Source organism: Podarcis muralis, chromosome 3 (genome assembly GCF_964188315.1).
Source record: "Podarcis muralis chromosome 3, rPodMur119.hap1.1, whole genome shotgun sequence".
Classification (NCBI taxonomy): Eukaryota; Metazoa; Chordata; class Lepidosauria; order Squamata; family Lacertidae; genus Podarcis; species Podarcis muralis.
In genome coordinates this window covers 54,496,274-54,521,984 of record NC_135657.1, presented here as the reverse complement: position 1 = coordinate 54,521,984, position 25,711 = coordinate 54,496,274, and the positions used below count along the sequence as shown (strand labels likewise).

At 40.5% G+C, this 25,711-nt stretch overlaps 2 protein-coding genes across 9 annotated transcripts in view; both read right to left on the bottom strand.

Moving 5' to 3' along the window:
- The window catches only part of TFB1M (transcription factor B1, mitochondrial), a 34,067-nt gene extending 27,779 nt beyond the window's left edge, over positions 1–6,288 (bottom strand). For 2 of the 7 annotated variants that reach the window (XM_028723734.2, XM_028723740.2), the window contains exons 1-4: positions 5,986–6,141; positions 4,746–4,903; positions 2,062–2,213; positions 1,425–1,536 (exon numbers count right to left, since the gene is read on the bottom strand). In XM_028723734.2, coding sequence (XP_028579567.1) covers positions 1,425–1,536; positions 2,062–2,213; positions 4,746–4,878 — 397 coding nt within the window. In that variant the 5' untranslated portion in view covers positions 4,879–4,903; positions 5,986–6,141. The other 5 variants (XM_028723737.2, XM_028723735.2, XM_028723738.2 and 2 more) reach the window with 5 other exon arrangements.
- A 5,793-nt stretch (positions 6,289–12,081) lies between these two features.
- The window catches only part of NOX3 (NADPH oxidase 3), a 29,293-nt gene continuing 15,663 nt past the window's right edge, over positions 12,082–25,711 (bottom strand). For both annotated transcript variants that reach the window (XM_028723743.2, XM_028723744.2), the window contains 6 exons: positions 24,040–24,132; positions 23,174–23,427; positions 18,947–19,109; positions 17,268–17,414; positions 15,891–16,015; positions 12,082–14,334 (listed from right to left, as the gene is read on the bottom strand). In XM_028723743.2, the coding sequence (XP_028579576.2) occupies positions 14,208–14,334; positions 15,891–16,015; positions 17,268–17,414; positions 18,947–19,109; positions 23,174–23,427; positions 24,040–24,132 (909 nt within the window). In that variant the 3' untranslated portion in view covers positions 12,082–14,207. The remainder of the gene's footprint in view (positions 14,335–15,890; positions 16,016–17,267; positions 17,415–18,946; positions 19,110–23,173; positions 23,428–24,039; positions 24,133–25,711) is intronic.

Genomic DNA, 25,711 nt, shown 5'->3' with positions numbered 1-25,711 from the left:
AAGATTTCCAGAATATTGGCCTTGTTTCACCGTCCTGGGCTTCATCAGTACTTAAAGCTCTAAGTAATGCAAATAAATATAAGATCATGATCTCACACATTTTACAGCAAAAATAATATAAAACAATAAACAACTGTACATACCATATGTGACATTACAGGACAGTGGATCTTATGGAATAACAGTAGCTGCGGTAAGTAGCAACTGTTACAAAGTGGGGTTATATGGACAAGCACAAAATTGATTGCGTTACAGGTGTTGGCAATCCACAGATACAAAATATCTTTCTTAAAGTGACCCATATGGCACAGCAAAAGTAAAACCAAACTTAATCCATGTTCAGGTGATATACATGTAAACATTAATACAAACTCATACATAAATGTAAACAATTTTCGGATCTAAAGTAATGGCAATCCACAGATGCACAATTAAGTACTCAAAATAAACCACTTGGAAACAAACTTAGTCCATGCTACATGTACAAATTAGTACATTAGTACAAATTCACAAAAAACAACTATAATCAATTTCAGTATTCAGACCTGAGAGATGTAAGGAATTGAATAAGAAAATAAACCTAGTTTCTTTCTGCAAAAGTATTTTTTTAGCTCGTTCTACAGGACCTGAATACGTCCAAATTACAAAAAATGTCAAGTCCTCATAGGAATGCGATGTTTCAATAAAATGTTGCACTAAAGAAGCATCTATTACATTGTTCCTGATCCTAGATCAGTGTTCTGATATTCTTACTTATCCACAGGGACATCTAATCCTGTACAGGCATTTGCCACATGTACTAATCCACATGTAATTTACATGATTAGATGTCCCTGTGAATTGTTGTATGTAGGTCATACTCTCAGACCTATCAAAGTAAGGATGAGAAGCATCTCATTCCGATGAGGACTTGGTGTTTGTTGAACTTTATGAGTTACTTCCGTTGAAATTTATAATTTGATACTATGAATAGTATACCTTATTTATCTAAGAACACAGCCGGTTATGTCTCGTATGTTTATTGAGTATGCTTTACATGGCCATAGGTTTGTTTGTTGTTGTTTTCCATTTTCTCTCAGCAAGAATTAAACAGCTAGCAAGGAAATACCAAACTTCTAAACAAGAGTGAAACCAAGTGTCAGAAACTGGTAAATACCTTGAAATTGCATCTATACACTGTCAGAAGAACAAGTGTAGAAAAATGACTGCTTCACAAGGTATTAACCAACCAGAAACAATATCCACAATTGCTTTGAGGAAGCATAATGTTGAGACAAGTATACCAGTCTCCTAGCACTCACAGATAACCGAAAATATACAGACCACTGAGTGTTCCATTCATCCAATAAGCAGCTAGCAGTTTTGATTACAGAAATCTTTTTAAAAAACAGTATTCTGAATCACTTTAGTTCTAGCATACTAACCATCTTCCCAGTTCTTCATAAGGTGTTCTGGAAAAGCTTTGCCTAATTTATTATACGTTAAAATGTCTCCATGAACAATACGAACTTTTCCTGGAGCTGCATCAGACAACATCTGTGATTTTTCAAAGAAAAAAAAAGCAAGAATAAGAGAAGGGGGGGGGGAATAAAGTATAGAAAGAAGAAGAGACAGAGACTACAAAGTCCTCTATCACAAATATATCTTAACCCTTATTCCACACACAGAAGAGTGAACCCTCTCAGTTCTCACCAGGGACCTTCCCGCTCTTCCCCCAACCTCCCACCCTGGGAGATCCTCTCAACCCTGCCCCTCACGTAGGGGTCTTCATCTTCCATCCATCACCTTCCTGTGTGTATCTTTATATCAAAGCACGAACATGGGACAGGTAAAGGCCTCAATATTCGTGATTAAGGGTGAGACTCAGATCATATTTACTGGAAAGTGAATACACTTAAAAAACTAACTACCTGCTGAATAAACAGAACTGTGGCAAAACAACTGAAATGTTATTTGGCACAGACTTAATAGGATATCCAACTTTTAAAATAGGATATTCAACATTTAAAACAGCTGAAAAAGGAAAATTACTATCAAAAGTCTTGTGAAACATTTAGATACCTGAAGCCCTGGAATAAAACGAGGATCTTTCTCAATTAACAGGACTTCTGCAACACCAGCATTCAAAATAGATCTTGTGATTCCTCCTGGCCCAGGGCCTACCTCGCACACATGCGCATCTTTCAGACTGCCAGCTTTTCTCACTATCTTATCTGCAAGAAAGGACACACAAATTAGTTCATCCTCAATGCACAGAGCTCATTAAGAAAAGCAGTTCTATGAGTTCATTTCAGAATGGAAATCAATGATTGCATCATCAAGTTAATTAAATTGGATATAAATTGGACTAGGACATCTATCACAAGGTGTATGTACTTGGTCTTTAACTACAAAACTTATTTTAACTGTATTTGAAATTCCTCTTTCATACAGAGTAACATTGGCTAGGGCATACACTCCCTAGCCTATACATGTTTACCTGGGTATAAGTTCCACTGAACTCAAACAGACATACTGAGGACTTGGCTATACAGCTGCAAATAAAATGTTTTAAGTGTGTTGTAAAGTGCAAATACGAATGTGACACTAGATGGTGAAGGTGAGCTACGGCAAATTCAGTACATTTTTCCAGTGCTTTTTTCTGGGGGGATGTAGGGGTACACATACCCCTAAACATTTTGTGAATCTAAGTTTGGCCTCATTGAGGGGCAGTATTTCAATATGAGTAAGGAAATGAGAGTGCCCCTAAACATTTTTTTTTCTGAAAAAAAGCACTGCATTTTTCAAAACGTTTCTTAAAAAAGCATTTTCATAGCGTGTTTTATATGTGTGTAGATTTCATCAGCGTAAACATATAATATGCTTGAACTGTAAAAGTAATAAATTTTGTTACAGTTTGCAAACATTTTCTCATTAACTATGATTTTGGTTTGCAAGCTTTTTTAAAAAAGAAAAACAATTACCAAAAAAACTGTATGCAAATGAACAAATATGGCCTTCTAGGTTCAAAAACGTTTACCTCTGCTTAAAACTTTGTCAGATTGTACTATGTCGTTTTCTTCTTCCTCCATGCTCTCATTTAGTGATTCGTCTGACAGACTTAGTTTCAAGAATCACCTCACTTTGATTCAGTTGTCACTTCATTCCTAATCCTACCCTGGCATGACAATGGCACCAGATTTGTTTGATTAGCAGATCCTGCTGACCAGAAAGAACTGGGCCACTTTACATCTACTTTTTTCATATTAAAAAATCACTGTGTTACTGTTAATGAAATTTAGGTTATTTACTGGCTATTCACATAAAATAGTTCCCACCTCTCCAACTTCTTTGTTCAAATCTCTAGAACTTGGCAAAAACTAATCTTTCTGGGCCCTCAGACAATAATGCAAAATGGCTGCTGTAGGTGAGCCTGTCTATTCACAAAATGACTGCCAAGAAAGTAACAAAACTGATTACCCTGCATTCAATCTCTCTCACACCAGATCTTCACAAATGCACATCTGTTCTCTCCCAGATATTGTGACTGGAAGTGCATTCGTATGTAACATATGTCTCATGTTTAACCAGTCCAATAGTCAAACCTATGCCACATAACTATGTGCTGCCTGCAAGTGCTCCAGTTGAAGAACAGCTTTTACCAAAGGTGTCGTGGGTTTTGAAGACACTCAAACTCAGGACGCAAGGGAGAAACGTGCTAGGAGGAAGGCACGCTTGGCAAATCCACACCATGATCAGCTCCCACCCAGAAACCAATGTCCCCACTGTGGAAGGACGTGTGGATCCAGAATTGGCCTCCACAGTCACTTACGGACTCATTGTTAAAACTGTGTTTATGGAAGACAATCTTACTTGGCTACGAGTGATCACCAAAGAAGAAGACAGTGCAAAGCTATCAGGGAGAATGGCCTAGTGAACTGGTTAAACACGTGACATTTAGTTCACAGGAATTACATTGCCACACATGAACTCTCTCCACATGGTCTACCTCAATGGGTCACTGTGAAAGTAAATAAGAGAATCATCACTTTCACTAGTGGCTTCAGTACGGGGCACATTGTGTATGTTTCAGTTTGGGTGATAACCTGGCTCTGCATAACATAACTTTATCCATTAATTTATATCATCAGTACACGCTATAGAGGTAAATTGATAGCCCTTGACCTATGCTACCATACTGAAGTATTCTAAACTGTAGACACTACATAATTAAGGCCTGGAGTATATGCAACTCCGCATTTATGTGCGTTCAAGGCATGCACAACCATGACCACACACATCGCCATGAACCTGGAAGTGCCCCCCCCCCAAAAAAACGCAAAAATGGCCCCAAAAGAGCGCAAAAACTGCCCAAAAATAGCTTCTAGCAACCCAACGAGCCTTAACAAGTGCAATTCCAGGAGCCTTTGCACTGACCTTGGAGAGGCCTGTGAAGAGTTGGAGTTTTGAGCGAGCAATTGTGGTAGAATTGCCTATATGGAATATTTTCATGAATCATGCCATATCTGGCCTTTAATTGTGCACTCACTTACCTGGGAGTACGTCCCATTAAACTCAATGGGTCCTTTTTCTAACAAAACAATAGAATGCTTAAACTGCTAATCCATGTTTGAATAATTTAAACATAGTGCATTCAATTTAAATAAACATACAAATATAATCTATTTAAACACAGCTTTTTAAAAATGTAGAAAACCACAAAGTAGTATATGTATGAAAACTGAAAGATGACACAGACTGCTTACCTGTAAGTCTCAGATCCAGAAGAAAGTTCTGGGACAGCTGCTTTTCAGCTTTGAGCTTAAACAGTTTAATAATTTCTCCAATTGTTGGAAGAGGTGGTAGGCGGAACATAGCCGCTTGTCTTGATGCAGCCATTGATTAAAAGTGTTACTCTTTGCCACTAGCAAAATATTAGGAGGAAAAGATTAAATTAGAACTTATTATATATTTGGCTATCAAGTTTTAAGAGGCCTTGACATTCTACACCCTCCCACATTAAAGCTTTTTTAGTTGGACCAGCAACATCCAACACATGCTTTCCGTCAGCATCAAACGTTCTAAAGTACCCAAAACTTTATGTTATATGTTTCTGAAGACTTTCTGACTGAAAATATGGCCTAGAGTGGATACAAATACAGTGGTACCTTGGGTTACATACGCTTTAGGTTACATACGCTTCAGGTTACAGACTCCGCTGACCCAGAAATAGTACCTTGGGTTAAGAACTTTGCTTCAGGAGGAGAACAGAAATTGTGCTCTGGCGGCGCGGCAGCAGCAGGAGGCCCCATTAGCTAAAGTGGTGCTTCAGGTTAAGAACAGTTTCAGGTTAAGAACGGACCTCCAGAACGAATTAAGTACTTAACCTCAGGTACCACTGTATTTATGTGTGGTTTAGGAAGCAGCACACGAGATAATAACAAGTTGCTCTTGCAATCCTGGTTGTTATATGTTGGGATGCTTCTAAACTCACTTCGAGAAAACATTCAAACCCCGCTTTTCGCAGCCCCCCCCCCCCTATGGCAACTCTACCTTGCCTTGCAAGAACCTGCAAGGGCCGTATATAGAAACACTGGTCTTCCGTGAGGGCAACCTACTCAAGTTTAGCAAGCAAGGCGCCACACGCCGCTCCTCTGCGTGAACTGAGGGGCAGAAGCTTTCGGGCTGCCAACTGGCTAAAGAAAAGAACCTCTCTTGGAGCCCGCTGACAACAGTTTATACACGTTTTTCACAGCATTTGATAATGGATTTGATAATGGTGGGGTCGAGGGAAGGGCATACCCCGCCTCCCGTCACGGGCTTCTTGGGCTCTAACCGAAAAGGCTCTCGGCCAGTTCACTGAAGGGAGTCGGCGTGAGCGCACAGGAGGAGCAGAGCAGCCGACAGAACCAGCCGCCGCGCGCTCAGGTCGCCGGTGCGCACGCGCAACGCGGGGAGGGGCGGGGGAAAACGCGCGAGAAGCGAAGGCGGGCGCTTGCAACTTACAGTTATGGGTCCGTTTCCCTCACAAGACGCCGCATTAGGAAAGAGGCGGAATGAAGTAAAACGACGAGGAACACAAATACCGGGGGAGGGGAGTGCTCGCTTGTTCCTAATGAGATGGAATACCCCTTTCCCCCCCCCACCTCCCTTAAATAAAAAAAAAAATGCCCTCATGACCCCGGATGCGGAAATCCGTATCATTCACCCTCTTCCCACTGCAGGATTGGAAAAGACGCTCTACCCCTTCTTCTTGTCTTCTCTCCAGGGAGAACTCCGCCCAACTGCCGACAGCCGCCCGCTCATTGGCTGGTGTTCATTAGCGCCTAAAGGGGGCGGGACGCACTTGGCTGCGTATAGCGCTCGAGGAAGGCGTTCGCCGCTCAACGCTTTATTGCTTCGCTGCCTTCTTCCGCCTCTTCGTGGTTTCCGGAGTTTTTCGCTCGCTGCTTTCCACCACCCAACTTTCTCAGCCAGCCCTCAAGAGCGAAGGGCGGGAAGATCTGAGATCCTTCTGTGGCATTTAAGCTCTTCCTCCATCTTCAGTGGAGATTTGACTCTGGGTCAGGATCATGCAATAAGGAATAACATAGGAGAGATCGGAGTCATAACAACAGATTCCAGCGAGAAAAGAGCGTCTCTGGACATGTGCAAAGTGCAGTTCCCCCTCTGCTTAGTAACCATGAGAGATAGTATTTTGGCCTTAGGAGATGAGGTTCTGTGAGAAGGTGTAGCTAGTATGTAGAATGCAATGCAGAATACTAACGAAAAGCTAATTTTTATAGCAATCAAGAACTCCCTTCTGTCATGCTGACCCTTGGTCAGGTCAGTCACATTTCCCCAAGTCTAGCAAAGGTGTGAGGGGATTTCATAGACTTCACACTGACAACAGAAAACAGCAAGAAATCTCAGTTGTTTTCTCAGCCAAGAGTTCCCAAGCTCTGGAACATGGACCATCAGTGGTCCACAAGCGTTATTCAGGTGGTCCACAGTGTGTGGATTTGTGGTTGAAGACAGAAGATGGCACATCTTTTGCATTAGATTGTTTTTTTAATTTTATTGTTATGAGTTGTGGCGGATGGGTTGTGCGCCCAAGCCCCCTTCTAATAACTGGATCCAGCACAGATTCAATTCTTGGAAGATCCAGGCTAGCTTTTGGGTGAGGTAATGCCCCTCTATCTAAGATAACTGTGTCATACAGCAAATTGGTGGGGGGCCCTCCCTCAACTCTCAGCTCTGGCTTTTGTCTAACTACCATCATTAGAAAGACAAAGGCAAGAAGTGAGAGTTGAGGCTGGATGCCTTATCTCTACTAAGTATAGAAGCTTATGTGTTATGTAAGATTAGTTTTGCAATTAGAAAATGTGGATTTTTAAAAAAATACAAAGTGGAAGTATACAAAAAAACCATTATTTTCAATCTTTAGATTTTGTTTCATTCTGAAAAATACTGTTTCATTTTACAGTTTATTATTGCTTACTTTTGAATTAGATATGGGGGCACCAAAATCAAGTGCTTAGGGCCTCTAAACTGGCCCTGCCCCCTCCCCTTAATCTAATTCCCCCCTTCTGTAGAAAATCTGATAAATAAAAAAAACTGTTGGTGACAACACATTTGCAGTATTAATGTCCTCTGTAAGCACCCAAACTTATCTTGAGAAATATTTCTACAGCTGTAGTTTTCAGTCTACAAGTGGTGAACATACAGCAACTTCATTTGTTCCATATTCTTAATTTAATCTGACAATAGTAAAGTGTTTCAGGTTCTCAATACTATGTCTTCATATTCAGTGGCAACGTCCAATCAATTCAACATTTGTGTCTTACACAGGTCCTGGGCACCACTTAGAATTAAGTGTTGGGCTGTCTCCTTTCTTGCTGGGTCCATGACCAACTGTTCTAGGGCACAAATTATTGAACACAGGTTGAAATGTCACATGCTAGCATTCCAGCTGCCGGATATGGTGTAGCTAAAAATACACATACCTTCTTCGAACAATTTCTAGGGATGATTGTCAGAGGTGTCCTGCTTGCAAAGGAAGTGATTTTGGGAGGCCGTTTGCACAAATGTTCCGCAAAGCAGGGAAGAATGTTCTCTCCGTGGTACTGTAAAACTAATGATGGGTTTCAAGGATTTCCTTATGATTTTGTCTGTTTCCATTTTCTTACTTGCTGTTCACTGTGAGTATAAATGAATGGCAAGACGCTGTTTTGTGGTAGTGGAATGTTTAATAAAAGTGCATAGAGATTGTCTGGAAGATCAGGCAGTGCATTAGATAAGGGCAGAAATCAAAGATTTACTGAAGTAAGTAACTTCACTCCTTTTCACCCATTCACTTTGTAGAAGTGTCCAGTACTCAATGGAGCAATGTGCACTTGTTATTTGGATAATCGGTGATAAATTATATATATATATATTTAAAAAACCAAGTTAGTCCCACCCATTTTTTGTCCAAAATGTGACAAACGTTAGCCTCAAATAACTTGAGAACCAGAATCCTAATGATGCTTAAGTGCTTCTTAAAAGCATTAGGCAGAGTAAGATAGGACATTAATAAATCTCAGCCTCAGGTGTTTGTACACAATCTAGGAATGAAAGAGATATTGACGTACTGTAAGTAAAAGAAAAAAGCCCAGATAAATCAGGAGCTCAAATATACCTGATCTTCTGAAAATAGAGCTTGCAGTTGGCACTGAATATAAATACAACACAGATCAAACCCCATTATTAGCAGGGAACTTCCTTTGCAGCCTAATCAGAGAATTGTAGAGTCGAGGGCCATCTAGTCTAACCTCCTGCAATGTTGTTTGGAAGCATCAAAGTGGCCCGTCAAGGTTGGGGTAGAGAAGTTCAGAATCAGCCCTGGTGCTCATCCTGTTCCCCATCTCTTCCAAGACAAGGAAAATGGAATTTTAGAGAGTAACTGTCAGGGAAAACTGTGAAAGTCATATTTTATTCTCCTTTAGCTTTCAACTTACTCATTTTTTAAAAAATAAAGTCAAATTGAAGCCTTTTTAACCAGCTACAGCTAAAAGCTGATGGCTGAAAATAGAATTAACTATTCTAAAGTTAAAAGTTAGATCATGACAAAAATATTTGGGGACAACTCATCTCTTCTCTCCAGCACTCAGTAAATCTGCTCAGAAGATGCAGAAATAAAGGCATAGCAAATAAACAAAATGCACAGTAATCTCACCACTAGATGACACTCTTGTTCCATGCTATGTGAACTCTTAAATTTCTAGATTACCAACACCAGCAGCACCAAAAACCTGAATGCATGGCTCAGGTTAATGAAATAATCTTGCTATGAAGAAAGAAAAGAGGAAAGTACACATAATAAAACTGGATGCCACCTTGACTAGGAGGGGTAGATTTGCACAAGGAACCTTTATAGTGGAAGGTGATTTTTTTTTTGAGATTGCTTCATTCACATGGAACGCCTACTTAGCAATGCACTGATTATGCTGTCAGCTGACCATGAAAAGTCTTAAAAATGGCAGTTTCCTGGAGAACAGCGAGGTGGCAGCACCGCTAAAGGTGAGCATGTTGAGAAGCCTTGGCTCCATTATATATAAAAAAGTGCACTTATTTACATAGGGTGCACTTAATTGCACACAATGAATGAATAACGAAATATTTCAATGACAACTGAGCAACTTGAGCCCAGAGCTTTCCCAACTTTTCATGTTGGTGGCACACTTTTTAGACATGCATCGTTTTGTGACACAGTAATTCAGTTTTACTAGCAAACCAGAGGCTAAACGAACCCCTTTCCAGCCCCGGGAGAAGCGTGAGGCGCATTCACACGATACACCTACAGACTGCAGCAGACACACTAATATGTCATGACACACAGTTTGGAAAGCTTTGTTTTAGCCCAATATTTTTATGTTACATTCGTATTAAGACACCCATTCTTCACCATAGTGCCATTACTTGCAATGAGGCTGCGCTAGAGTAAATAGATCTAAGGAGGTTGTGACCTCAATGCTGCTGTTTCATTGTTGAGATGGCGTCCCCAAGAGTTGAACTTAAATGTTAAGATAGAAAGGTACATGTGAAAGACTTTTATGTCTCTCTACCTGAAAATCTAAATCATTTTTTTAATACTTTGGTGAACTTAATGCTTCTCCCTTAACACTCATCCATGCAGGAAAAACTGAGCATGTTATTAACCACTTGTAGAATGACTGAAGGGAAATTAAATAAGTCTAGTTGTGCTGGTCATAGGGACTATGGTGTCACTTCTGTCATTATGATAGGTTGAGCTCAAGCCCATGAATCAAGTTTATGACTATCTGATTTCTTAATTGATAATGCTTGCTTCAGTTGACAGAACTTTCCCTGCTTAACACTGCAACTAAATACTTAATGCTTTTGGGTAATCATTGGGATTAATGAATATGGTCAAGTATAACCACAAAAGAAAATATTTTACTCCTCTGTTAATTTTCCTTGCTATCCCATTGAAAATGCATTCATGCTGCAACAATGATTTTTGTATTTATTGATGTTAAAGAATAGGAAGACAGGGTGAGACCTGCCAATCAATCTGGGTTATACTCCAATAATTCTCAGATATTGCCCATCATCTGTGGAAGGTCTTGGGGAACCGCTGTAACCCTGTACCCACGTACCTGAGATTAGGCACCACTGAACATAATAGTGGATCAGATCTGAGTTGATATGTATAGGGCAGAACTCATATAATGCCCTATCACAACCCAACAGTATCGTATTGTGGGTTGCCTGCGCCCGAAGCAAGTGCTGCACCCCGCACCAGTGGACTGGGTAGCTGGGGTGGAGGCATGTGCCTGAGGGGTGCATGTGGAGCCCACAAGGCACATGGCTGCTGGTGCCGGCACTGCTGCTGCTGGTGGCCACATACCCTCTTGACTTCATGGCTCCAGCGCTTCCCAGCTCAGCCAGCCAAGGGGCAGGGCATGCGGGCATCCCTTTGCCAGCCACAAGGAGAAGGAGGTGCGACCCAAGCTTCTAAAGCCCAGCCCAGGCCCAGTTTGCCTCCCCATGGCTCTAGAAAGGGGCAGAAGCTCAGCCACACAAGGGAGCCTCTGAGAATTTTGTGCCCATGGTCACCACCCCTCTGCCCCCCTCAACACTACACTACGCCACTGCAACTCAGGCTTCAAGAACAAGGTCTATGTGATGTTTATTTCAGTTCTGCAGTTTTGCTAAAGCTTCACATATCCAAAAAGCAAATTCATTTCTGTTTGTTATTTTGTTTTGCCCTTCATTCCACCTCACTCCAGGCACAGCTGCAATATGCACTCCTAAAGTTGTAGTGAATGGGTAAAATAGCACTTCTCCCAGCAGGGTTCTATACATCCTCATCCTATTATCCATTTCTGATTTCAGCCGCATCCATAATAAAGCGATCTTCATTCAGTGTAAATACAGTTTCATTCTAGTCTAACAAGCCTCGCCAATCTTTCCCCCACCTCCTTCCTTTCCCCCCCTTTCATTCTAAGTCACTCACCCTGATACCAGGGAAATTCACCTCTCACAGTGATAACACTTCTGCTACTCAGTCAACTGCAGCAAGGACTCAAAATGCGTCTTCTGTAGCATACCACATTGATTTGCAAAAGCGAGAATAAATCAAAGCAGTGGAGAGATGCCACATTGAGCTAGAAGCAAAAACATTACATCTTGTTGCAGGAGGCTGCCCTAAGTATAGGTTGTGGGGAATGAGAGCACGGTACTTCAGACACTATGCTTGTTGCTTCCTATATAGGCTCCATTAAAAGAACCACTCTGGATCTGTCGGAAATTACCGCTTCTTTCTTCAACAGAGTAGCAGCTGATCCTTGTTTCCGCACAGCACTCCTCTTCACAAAAGCTTGATGTTTCTTTCTCTATGAAATTTATATTTTTAATGTGTCAAGTTTCTCTGAGGTTCAGTACAACACTGAGGCGAAGGGAAGCCTCCGGGCAAACCACCACGGAGATTCATTCATCACTTACTCTGTGGCTCCTGCCAATGCCCCACATTAATCATTTCATACAGAGGGGAAAGAAGAAGAAAAACCACATCTTTTAAAACTATTTGGAAATAAAGATATACAGCCTTAAACTCAATCATAGTACAACTGCGCCTTTTATAGCAAGCTTTCCATACAAATTTGGTCCCCAAACAGAAGATTATAAACTATAACTGTAGCGTTCAGTAATATGCAGGTTTTCTTGCTCTGTATACTCTCACTGGGTTTTTGTGTTTTTTTAGTGTTTTACCACTGCCTTGTACGTGCATGTATGTATAATGTTGTCATTTGTCTTGTTCATCTGGTGACACACATGGGATGTTTTGCACTTCAGGTTTTATTGCGTGGATCAGTAAACGCATTATCTGATCCCCTTGATCCGTATTTTACACCTCAGTACAACCGCAATGCCTTTCTTTTGTTTACTGTCGAACAAATCTACTGCTATTTATGTGCTAATTCTTTGGAGTTTGTATGGATGCTCCCCTCCCCCACACTTTTTGGAAACTTCACCATTAGGTATATAAGTGTCAGGTTTCAAATACATATTCTTAATGGTTTATCAATGACCAGAGTAAAGAAAAGCAGCACTTACAGGGAGAGGAGGGAAGTAGCAAAGCACCTGAGTAGGAAAAGTGTTATGATCTCAGCTGGAATCTAAAAACAGATGGGAGTTGAATCAGGTAGAAAGAAAAAGGGGGAGCAGAACAGTCTGAAAGCATAGAAGGTAACTAAGTTGGAATTTTCAAGTGGTATTCAATCACATACCAGGCGCATTCAGGTTGTGTAATTAAAGTAGATCCGGAGCTCTTGTGTAGGGTTACCATACATCTGGGGAAACCCGGACGTGTCCTCTTTTTGAGTGCCAACATACCCATCTGGGCAGATTTTTACAGTTTAAAGGAAATGTCTGGTTTGGGGGCGTGTTTGGGGCTCAGGCATTTCAGGTGCCCACACACCTCTTTCCCCAGCTCAGGCTTGCACTGGCTTGGGCTGTCCTCTTTTTTGCTCTTCAAGATATGGCAACCCTATCTTGTGTGACAAGCTTGCTCCCCTCCTCATGTGTTATGTCTTTGTAGATGCGCCTGAGGGGAAGGACCTGAAACTGATTTCTGTAAGCAGTGCTGAGAGCCTTTTTGGCTAAAGGGCAAGATATAAATGCTGTAAAGAAGAAATACATAACAAAGAGTGGTGATGCAGGGAAGCCTTGAACAATACATTTTCATTGTTAAAGACCAGACAAGGTTCAGACAAACTTAGACCCAGTACTCCTTAATAATTCTGAGCTTGCAAGCTTCGTCTTCCAGGTAATAAAAATTTGTAACTGATTCAGTTTCATGAGATTGTGTATCTATGACCAAGAAGGCTATATCACTCTACAGAAGACCTTACAGGTATAGATAGGTCTGGTTCTTTTGTTCCTATAAAAACTGCACAATAGTTACACATGTTGTATCTTCACTACCACACAAACCAGATTCTCATTTGGACCACCAAATGGAGTACAATTGTTGCTGTTGTTATTATTAATGTGCTGTGACTGGATGGTGGGCCTGGAGAAATGAGGTTCTGCCCATCACTTTTTTATTCTAAGCATGATCTAAATGTATTAGCATTTATATGTAGTATTATTATTGTTGCTGTTGTTTATTGATTTATATAATGCTTATATGCAAAAATGGCTTCTAAGTGGTTTACAGCTATAAAATCAGTTATAAAATTTAAACATAATTAAAATACACAATGACAATTCCACCAGAGCATTTAAACATCCCTAATGAAAATATACAATAAAACAAGCCAGTTAAAAAGCACAACAGCTGAAGCAGTTAAAAAAATCAAGTTCAGAGGAACACTTGCCTAAACAGGTACTTCTGGGACCTTTCATATTTCAGCAGGGAGGGCATTTTACAACACTCGTGCTGCCATTGAAATACCCCACCTCCAGGTTACCATAAGCTGATAGAAAAACAGCCAAGTCCCATTTGCTAATCCTAATGCTCATAGAGGAAAGGGGAAGATTGTTTTTCAGGTGACCTGTTTGCTTAGCACTTGTCTAACTCAGAATACGTGGGACTACTGAGCTGGTGAGAACTTCTCTCCACTACTGTGCTGTTGTTTTTAAAGCAGCAAACTCACTCTAAGCAATCTCGGGTTGCAATTTAAGGACAAAGTAAATTCCTCTACTAAACACAGAATGCCAAATGCTCTGTTTCAAAAGGTCTAGAAACTTTCTTTGTTGTAGTAAAACTGAACACCTCTTGGATCAGCGGATGAATACCAGCTGCACTTCTTTCGAAGGGTTTGAGACAGAGATTTAGGTCCGCAGAAGAAAACACCAATGTTATTGCTGCCAAGAAAAGCAAGATACCCAGATTAATTTCAGAAGGAAAGAAAGGCGGGGGGGATAATAATATGTAATGCCAACTTTATTACAGAGCATGGGAAATATGTTTCCAGCTTCATGACCATTATTTGGGGGATGCTGTCAGAACACTGAATGGCAAGATGAAGTTTGCACTGCCCTGGAGCTTTTTTTGTCTGTTTCTGAAAGTCACCCTTTGAAAAGGGTCATAGGGCTAAACATGCATCAAACATTTTATAGGGAAAAAATCCTTTAAAGCATGAACTATATGGACTTGAAAGCAAAGACTTTATATTCTGTCATGTTTGTGTATCACAGCTGATTTCACGTGGCCTCCCAAGTCAATGGTTAGGCATCTCTGGATTAGGTAGTCCACTGGATAGATTCCATTTGAATTCTTACTAGAAAGTAAGCTTCACTTGTCTCAGGAGTGCTTATAGCTGAGTAATCATATATAGGATTGCCAGGCAGGTTTTTCTTATTTAAAAAGACATTCTTATTGGTCAACTGGCAGGTAAATAGTGGGCACTGCTAAACAGGGACTGATGGGTCTGTCAATTTCAATTTCTAGTTCTTCCAGTCTTACATTCACTTCTCCACATTTCCACAACAGCTTGTAATTAAAGAAAACATTTTCATGAAAATTCACCAGCATTTTAGTGTGAATTTCTCCTAATACTGTATTGCTTGTATATATACACATGTTTGTATATAATTCTGCCTAATATACACATTTTTGCAAAGCAATCTGCCCTAAGATAATGCACTTTTCACATGTTACTTTCATTAGTATACACATATTCATGCACACTATATAAATTACTTGGAGAACTAGATTGCAAATTTCAAATGATGGCTGCATTTTGGTATACACACCATTTCAGATTACATAGATTCACCTTTAAATGCAAACTGAATCAAATTTCTCCAACACCCCTACTGCTGTTAAGAAACTACAAAATATTTTTGTTTATGTCCTTTTTCTGGGTGATGAAGACAAAATAAGCTGCAGTGACTGCTTCAGAGGCTACTGGGAACAAATAAGCCTTTTCTAAGCTTTTCTTAGCAAAACTCTGGAATTCAACTTAGACCTTTCAAGCTGAGATGAACTAATAACATAAGAGCATTGTCTTTACATCCACAGCCAATTATGTTGGGGAACAAACACATCCTTGACATCGTAAGAAAAAGGCCTCACTGTTTATCTCTTTAATAACCATTTTCAAGGGAAATTAGTGTTACTTTGTCCTTTGTGCTGAACAATAATTGGATTGTGTCTTTCAATTATAGCTGGACAAATGCCAAGATATTTTAATACTTCAAATATTAGATTCTCCTGTCCAAAAATTAGATTTTATTGGCATTGTCTATCCAAGATTTCTTCATCTAAAGTTTTATTACACATAAAGATGCTTTCAGCATAAGAACTCAGCTCAAATTATTATTGAAAGTGTTATTGATAAAGTGGTACAATTTTTCTTCCCTACCTAGCTCACTGGGGAAAATGCAGTATAATGACATTACTTGCTAATTTGCCTTACCTAGGATGATTTTCTGCTATATGTTTGAATTCTGTGTCCCAGTTTGGTCGTCCATAGAAGGTCTTTTGTTTCAAACCAGTAATTACATCCAACTTTTCATCATAATGTAAGGCAATATGAGTAGCCTGTATTGTTGAGAACCAAAAGGTAATTATTTGAGAACCAGCAAGTTTAACATCACCTTCAAGTAAAAAAAGGAAAGGCTATAATCCTAAAATATAGAGGAACAGACTAAAAGAGGCACTCCAAAGTCTAGATCAGGGATGCCCTCCAAATGACCACTGACCATGTTGGCTGGGCTGATGGGATTTATATTCCAAGTTCATATTCTCCTGGGATAGCTCAGTCAGTAGAGCATGATACTCTTAATCTCAGGGTCATGGGTCATGGGTTCGATCCCCGCATTGGACAAAAGATTCCTGCATTGCAGGGAGTTGGACTATACATGACCCTTGTGGTCCCAACTCTACAATTCATAAGACATCTTCATTAGTTATGACCATGGTATTGTTGCTCTAAATGTTAACATTCTGTGGATGTTTCTGAAATCGGCATCCATAGTGGACCTGCCCAATCTCATGAGTGGCACGTGGTGCTGGCATGCAGACTTCCCACATTAGCCAGCAGATTCACATGGGTAGCTAAGCTACATACATCATGCAGCATCTACTCAAGGTCAGCAAGAGATAATGGATTTCTGTAGCTATGCCTCCCTTCCCTCTTCTCTTTCCCCATCTCCCATACCCCTTAACCCTTGATTCCAACCTTGCATTCCTTTCTTTATTATCACAGTGGCATCAATTTGTGTAGCAAACTGCACAGTAGGCAGGAATACTTGCCCTGGTCATCAAACTCCTGAAAGATAACCCCAAATTATGTATAGGTAGAAGATAACCCCAAATCTGTCCCCAGTGCCTTCCTGTTTCTCCATCAGTTAACCAAAATAGTTAGTAGAGATGAATGTACAAGTTGTGGGAGAAATTGTGAAGTGCCATAAAGAGAAATTTAGTGGACAGGGTGGCACTGCCATAAGGGGTTGGGAGCAGGCAGAGTCACGGGGGGAAGGAAAGCTGGAAGGAGGGAAAGGAAAGTGTAAGAGAAGAACTAAAGAGAAGAGGGCTTGGGGAGCAGTTGCAGATCTGGCTGCCAATCTGCCAGGGCTTGGGTGCTCCTGCATCTGCAGAGAACCTGGCATCAAGGGGACTACCATGGTAAATATAGTTGGAATGAATACTTTCAAAAGACAAATGTTACAACTATTCACTCTAAGGAAGCTACGCTTTATGTGATTAGGCATTCATTTGATTACTGTTCCTTAGGCTGCAGTCCTGGAAAAGTAAGATTCAGTAACTCAGTCCCATAAGATTTCATTTATACCTGACTTTCATCCCAGCCAGTAAGAAATATGTGATAGCTTAGAAAATGGGCTTTCCCTTTCTCAGCCATTTGTGCTTCCAGCAAGCACAGGAGATCAGCAAACCACTCAAAGGCAGATGGATCTCGGCAAATCCAATAGAAATAAACCTGTCAAGGGAAAGTAAAACAATTCAACAAAGTGCAAGCTTTCATCGGGCGTCCTATATGGCTCTTAAATTATTTATTTGGAGATAAGTAGCTAATCTTATAGCTGGCTACTGTGCTCAGGTGTAAATTTATACTTGATTTTCTATCCAGCATTGACGATGTAGAGTTTTTAAACATACTCCAGCAGTCATTCATATACAGTTTAAACGGATTTTTGAAAATCACAGCCACTGCCTCTAAGGCACTGAAATGTAGACATTCTTAATGCTCCATCTAAACTGCTTCCAGTAATATGACAGCACAAGGGACTTGGACCTGGGAGATTTGGTTCAAATATCTGACAAGTCAGGATGCTCTGGCAACTAATATAAGAATTTGGCAAGTTTTGGCAATCAGTATAAGAATAGTAACCAACATTTCTATAGCACTTCTTAAGTGTTCAAAGCACTTCACATCCTTTACCTCAGTAATTCTTACAACAACCCACTGAGGTAGATCTTTATTTTTATCCATACTGCAGATGGCTGAGAAGAGTGGCTTAACTAAGTCCACCTAATGAGTCACATCTGAAGTAACATTTAAACTAGGAGCTTCCTGGACTACATCTCACACACTTAGCCGCTACACTGCACCTCTTTTTAGACTTAATTTTCATAATGAGTTCGTGTACAATTACTATCAGTTTTCTCTCGGTAAAATGGGAGTTTCAGTGACACACCTTACAGCATTTTTACAAGGGCCAGACACCTCCCCTCAACGCATTACCTTGTTTGTGGAATACATGCAGAACTGGAAAAAAGTGGGGAGGAATGGAAATGAATTAATAATTCACCTCAACCCCTATCACTAGCAGGGCACCAGCACTTTGGCATCATGAATGCCAACTGACACAGCTAAACAACAACAATCCAGCCACTAGATATCACTAAATGCAAGGCCATACAACCATATTTCAGGAATCAAATAAAGCTAATTCCCACCCCAGTGGGGGAATGATTAACATGAAAATAGGATATGGGTTATATCACCAAACTGACCAATATAGTGTACATCAGAGAAGGAAGATAATGCAACAGGGTCAGCACAAAATGAAGTCTGTTTACTAGGCTATGAAGTTCAAGTCATAATCAATACATATGTTCTATTGGGTGAAATATAGTCCAGACTTCTAGAATATCTAGAATCATATTAACGTATTTATGCAGAGTTCAAGGCCCCATCTGCGCTATACGTTTAAAGCAGCATCACACCACAGTCATGGCTTCTCCCAAAGAATCTTAATACTGTGGGCCATTTAGCTAAGTGTTGAACAAAGGTAAGAATAAGCAGCTACAGATAGGATTTGCCTAGGAAAAAGCCAGGCAGCTTTGCCTCCCTTACACAGAATGCCACAAGTTAATAGAATTGGGACATTAGCTGGAAGGCAAGTGGCTAGTACAACGATGATGGTTATTTACTGAAATGATCCCCCAAATGAGCAAGTGATGCAAAGCATATTTGCAAATGAAATATCTAACCACAATACTGATTACCTTTTCCAGTCTCAGTCCCGTGCTTAGATTACAGCACTTATACCAAATCGATTTCAGAATGGAAGCAAAAGGAGTGACTCCTATTCCTGCTGCAATGCAGACACTAATTTGATACTGAAACGCATCTGTTGCTGCTGCTCCAAAGGGCCCATCCACAGCTAGTCTGTAACAAGAAACACTCAGCTAAAATTAGAAGTCTGCCACTGTTCAGAGTTTTCTTTTTGTTGATTTAAGTTTATGTGGATTTTATTTTTCTAATACAGTGGTTCTCAAACGCCTTGGTACTCAAAAGTCTTGGTTCTCAAATGCCGAAAAACCGGAAGTAAGTGTTCCAGTTTCCGAACATTTTTCGGAAGCTGAATATCCGATGCGACTGTCGGCTATTGTTTCCTGGTCACCTGCACCAATCAGAAGCTGCGCCTTGGTTTTTTAATATTTCGGAAGTCTATTTCGGACTTCTGGAACGGATTAAGTTGGGCGCTTTTGTTTTTGCTATTTATTTTGAGGTTTTGTTTTTGAGGCTTTTTTGGTTAATTTGTTTTTGTGACTGTGTGGTACCCAGTTCAGCTACTGATTGATTGTGTGACTGTGGAAATGAATAATAATAAAAAAAACCCTATCTAAACAATGACTATCATCAGTGCAGGTAAGAAAAAAAAAGTTGATTTTAATTTTTATCATCTACAATACTGTCTTATTTATTTTATAGTACAGTACATTGATTATTGCTTTCATTTTGTGGATCAATGGTCTCGTTAGATAGCAAAATTCATGTTAAATTGCTGTTTTAGGGGTTGTTTTTAAAAGTCTGGAATGAATTAGTCCATTTTGCATTACTTTCTATGGGAAAACGTGCCTTGGTTTTGGAACACTTTGGTTTTGGAACAGACTTCTGGAATGGATTAAGTTTGAGAACCAAGGTCCACTGTACCTGTTATTTTAATATATGGATTACTAACTGTCATGGGTAAATGGAAGAACGGTGGGATATAATTTTTAATAAATACATAAATAAAATATGTTAAAGGACAAAACAGAATCGTTCCAAAATGATGACTTGGCTATATTTGTTACAAGAAGAAGGGCACAGTTTTCCATGAGTGCTGCTTTGCTATCAAAGAAATGATTTAGCAGAAGAGAGCAGGAGGGCTATGTGCATAAGGGCTCTGGCCATTTTATTTAAGCATGCAATTGCAATTTTAAGGATTCCGGCAATCTGATTAGTGACTTAATTGCATGGCCAAATTTAGTGAGAGCATTTGCATATTTAATTATGATTTAAGAAAAAAAAGCATCCTGCTTTAAAAGTCTTATTTTCCATAGTGTGCAAATCAAGGCACAGAGGAACTGATTTAATTTTGGAATGTTTTTAATCAGTTTGAAAACTTCTTGCTATGCGGTGAAGGAATGAAAAATGTGAGGGTGGGGATAGAATTAGTTATATTAGCGTGTAATTCATAAATATATGAAAATGTATTTGCATTAAAAGGAGCATTCAGAGCAAAACGAGCTTGCCACCAATTCAGGAAGGGAGATTCCTTCTTCTCTTACACTGCTTCTCAGTCCTCCTGGCTAGATAAGTTTTTCCTACGGAGCCTCTTGCTCTTGAATGCACATGACTGGTGCCCGACTGTCCATTGTTCTTTCTTAAATGCCATGCTTAAAATCATCTAACATCTTTTCTACTTTGAGGATATTTTGAAGACCTAATCCCTGATTCATTGGATAAAAAGTGGTTTGTTGACATAAACTCAGAAGACTTAAAATTCAGGATTTGGATTTAATATATAGGGTTTATATTTTAATCCTCTCTGGGGCAATCTGGTTAAAAAAAGAAGTTAAGGATAGTTAATCATACACAGGAAGCTGCTTTATACTATCTTAGACTGTTTGCTCAACTACCCCAGCATTGTTTAATCCAAGGCTGGAGAACAGCAGGCCTTGCCATTTTCCAGGCCCTCTTCCTAAACTTAACTCCTTCCCAATCCACACACACTCTAGTCCAGGCTTCCTCAACCTCGGCCCTCCAGATGTTTTTGGCCTACAACTCCCATGATCCCTAGCTAGCAGGACCAGTGGTCAGGGATGATGGGAATTGTAGTCTCAAAACATCTGGAGGGCCGAGGTTGAGGAAGCCAGCTCTAGTCTCAGGCTACAGCCCCAATGGCCCTGTTTTGTGCCCTCCTCAAGAGTTTTTTGCCTGGTTGAAATGCTTCCCTGAACTATAATTAGGCCTCTCGCTAGCCTGAAAGGATGACAGAGAGATTTGGGTGTGGGGAGGGGAATGCGACACTATGTCAAAAGCTCTGATGTTTACTGTACAAGGGTAAGAGTCATGCCTGTTGCTCCACCTAAATTTGCTCTGACCCCACCCACTACACGCATGTGGCCCCTAGGAACAGGGATGGTGGGGGAATTTGATTCATTATGCGTTTAATGCCAAATCTATCAGCCTCACACTTTCCGAAACAAAATGCAAACAGCCAGCTGGCCTTTGGAATTCTCACTTATCCAAATTTTGCAGATCTCCAACCCATCAATGCATGTATTAGGGAAAAGTCTGCATAAAAATGAAGATATCTATGAAAATAACATACAAAAACACATTATATTAGGTGGGGATTGTTTGCAAGAATGGGTCCATTAGTCAAAACTGCATGGAAAAATGTGTTCATTATGAGATATTCATGCTAAAATGCTAAGGGATTTTCTTCAGGTTGCTGCAGAAATGCAGAGAGCTGAATTTAAGATTGGAACATGGAGAAATACATAATTATATGTCCACTAAACAGGGTGAGACATAAATAAAAGAAAGAAAACAAAAAAGAGAAACCATTTCTAACTTTCAATAAAGAAGTCTGTGGTTTTTTATTTTTTGTTTTTTTAAAAAAATATGGAAAAACGAGAAACCGAGAGAACCAAAATTGGCTGATCCTTCCACCCTACACAGGAGGCTTTCCATGAGGGAAGGAGGCCTGAAGAAGGATCCCCACCCCAATCCAATCTGACTGGCAGAAGCTCTTTAGGGTCTCAGGAGGAGGTAATCTTTGCCTCCACCTTTTACCTGATACCTTTAACAAGAGATGTCCAAGGCCTCCTTGCAAAGCTTGTTCTCTGAGCTCCAGTCCCTTTTCTACACTGGAACCTGGTCATTTCCTATCAGGGGTCCTTAGGCACCTTTAACTTTCTCTAGACTGCACCTCAATTCAGAAGGTATCCCTGACTGGTAGGGGTTTTATGAATCGTGATATCGCGTCAGGTCGCATGACATGTGCCAACTTTTAGGAAGCTGCAAGCAGACGGGAAGAAGATAGATTTGTGAACAACTTCCTGTGAACAAAATGCCAGCATCCAGCACACGCTGCAAAGATTGCCTTGTCCCAGATACCCTGTTAAGTTGCTGGTACTATTTTATAATGATTAGGAAGGATGAAGAAAGTTTATGGCAAAGCTGGGGGGGGGGGGGGAATAGCAAGTATGCTAACAAGCAAATAAGAACTGGCTATAGAGCCAGAGTAGATTCAAAAAGTTTTACTTCCAATCTGGGGGTAATTTATTTTTATCTCTTTTATCCTTTGGTTATTTATAGGCATTGCAGCAAAAACAAACATTTCTGATTTTTAGTTAAAACATCTATCCTCTCCCTTCCCATGTAGCATAGTGGTAAGCATACATAGTTACTCAGAAGTAAATGCTATGGAGTTCAATGGACTTACTCCCAGTATTTGAATTACAGGGGAAGGAGGCATTGTCTTTGTGTTACTGTTTTTAGAAAACTATGGAGGGACATGATTTTGCTAAAATTGGGAGGTAGGATCTGTGGATTTCATTAAGCCCCCTGCTCCCCCCCCCAAACCTGTCCCTTCCCTTATAATTGAAACACTTTATGAACCTTACAGTTGCAGAGTTAAACAGCTGCTTAGCTTTCCTACTGAAAACCATGGAATGTCAAAGTGCTTACTTTTGGCTGGATCATGGGCATATCAAATAATATTCAATATCTTTTCCAAGTAGCATGATTTAAGCAGTCCTCCTGAAGGAAAACATTAATATATGGGGTTTTTTTCCCTCCTGCCAGTGAGACTTCGAGAATGCTGTGTTTTACTACATCTATAATTATAATTTATACTCTGTTTCTATATGGGGGGGGGGGGGGAAACCCTTCACAAATTGTTAGTTAATCAAAACAAAATGACAAGTATGCAACACTGCAGTTAGTTATCAAACCTTGGCAGCTTCCAGGGCTCCTGAAAGGTTTTCTCCTCTGCTCCAAAGGCGCTGAAAAGGGCTTCTGTCCAATCCCCGACTGACCGTATGTGTACACTGAAAAAGTCGTCTTCTGGGGCTGAAGTGAGAGTGAATGGGTGCCATTCCATCTGTGAGATAGCGGGGCACTGGAGAAAGATATACTGACCAGCCTCCATCTTAAAGCCACGTTTTTTCATATGAAGCTCCAGAACTCCAGAGGAATGAGACACCACCTAAGCCACAGTCAAATGACAATCAGCACGCAATATATCTAGGAACCCAAGGAGCTTCCTTCTACCAAGTCCATTGGTCCATCTAGTTCAGTATTGTGTACACTGACCAGGAGTGGCTCTTTCCAGAGTTTCAGGCAAGGAACTCATGGAACTCACACAGCCCAACCTAGAGATGCTGGGGATTGAACCTGCATGCAAAGCAGAGGCTCTACCACTGAATGGCAACCCCAAAATAGTCCTGTGCATCAACAAGGGATGTAATAATAGAAGTGACTAAGCTGATTTTAAATGGGCAAATATTAGCTACCATTTGCACCTGGTTGCATGACTTTTTGCTGGCCACAGCGCCTCCATATTTTTCACGTGGTGATGCTGTTGCATACCTTGCAGTTCAATTTCAGACTTGCCGTTGCAGGAAAACTTTTTTCTTAACAGTATTATGAAAGTAAGGCAATATTGAAATGCTCATGTATATGGTAATGAAAATGAACCTGCGAACAGAATGTGCAATACACCAACAAAATATTGAATACAGAACTTTCTACTGATGAAGCAATATAACCATACATTTTTATTTTAATACAGATAATAAAGCTGATACGACATACACACCTTTGTAACGACAACCTCTTGCTGAAACCTCCAGAGCCTAATAATTCTTTCACAGATGTACAATATCACAGGGCATAAGACCCACTTCCAAGCCTGTTGGGGATCATATAAAGAGAAGTTTTAATGCATATATAAGCTTTAAATTTCTGATGGAAACCACTGCAGGCACTATGTTATTTCAGTCCATCTCCACCTTGCCTTCAAAGAGGATGGTAAGGCGGGCAATATACCCAAAATTCGTAGCAAAGAGGAGGAGTGCTTGCCAAACACTCCACCACCCCACTGACGGAGAAGAGATGGCAGGTTTCCATCTTTTCCACAGGGATTGGAAACTTATGGCCCATGGAGCTGTCAAGGGCTTTAAATACTAATAGTAGCTCCTTGAATTTAACCCACTAATGAAACGGAAGCCAGTGCAGCTCTCTGAGCAGGGTGTGTAATATGCTGACAGGGTGTCACTCCTGTCAGTAATTGTGCTGCATCTTCCTGACCTAACCAAGGAAAGTGCAAAGAAAGCCCTACTTAGAATGTGTTACAAGAATGCAATAAGACCGTGGGTGGAGCTATGGTCTAAACCACTGAGCCTCTTGGGCTTGCCAACCAGAAGGTCAACAGTTCGAATCCCCACGATGGAGTGAGCTCCCATTACTCTGTCCCAGCTCCTGCCAACCTAGCAGTTCGAAAGCACGCCAGTGCAAGTAGATAAATAGGTATTGCTGTGGCTGGAAGGTAAATGGTGTTTCCGTGCGCTCTGGTTTTCGTCGCGGTGTTCCGTTACGCCAGAAATGGTTTAGTCCTGCTGGCCACATGAGCCAGAAAGCTGTCTGTGGACAAACACCAGCACCCTCGGCCTAAAAGCAAGATGAGCACCACAACCCCATAGTTGCCTTTGACTGAACTTAACCATCCAGGGGTCCTTTACCTTTACCTTTATCTTACAATAATTCAATATTAAAGTAAGTAATGCCTGGACTACAGTAGGGAAACTGCGAGAAATGGAATTCCCTACCTGTTCATTGTTCAGAGTCCTGAACTAGAAAAAACAATGGGAGGCCTTTCCAAGCTTTTGGAAATCAAGGAGGGGGTGGGCTGTAGAGGGTCCATGGTGTCAGTGGTGGGCTCTGCCAGGGCATAGGGCTTCTTGCACCTGCCTAAGCATGATGGTTGCTGATGCAAGCCACCCTCAGCTATTCAGGACATGGTTCCTGTTTAGCTCAGAGTGCATAAATGCATGCTCCGTGAAACTGTTGCTTCTCTTTTTCTGACACAGGCTCTCTAGATTGGATTCTTGAACCTTTAAGAAAAGAGAACCAATTTCCACTCCCTGATTTTGCTGTACAATTAGCAAAGTTTTCTAGTATGATGCATTGGCCAGAAATTGACCCAAAAAGTTCAGTTATGCTGAAATGACCTATTTTTATTAAATTGATTGGGCTGTTTTATTGTCAATAATTACACTTAGCAGATCTATGACATCAAGTTGCTTAGACCTCAAGATATTATAGCTGATAATTGCACTTCATGGTCATATATACTGATCATCCTATTGATCAAATGTACTTAGCTGACCATATATATTAACTGGTCATTCTGTTCAGCTTGAGCTACAACAGCTTTAGATAATTAGATATAATGGAAGATGCAGGATTTTTTTAGACATGCAAGCATTCAT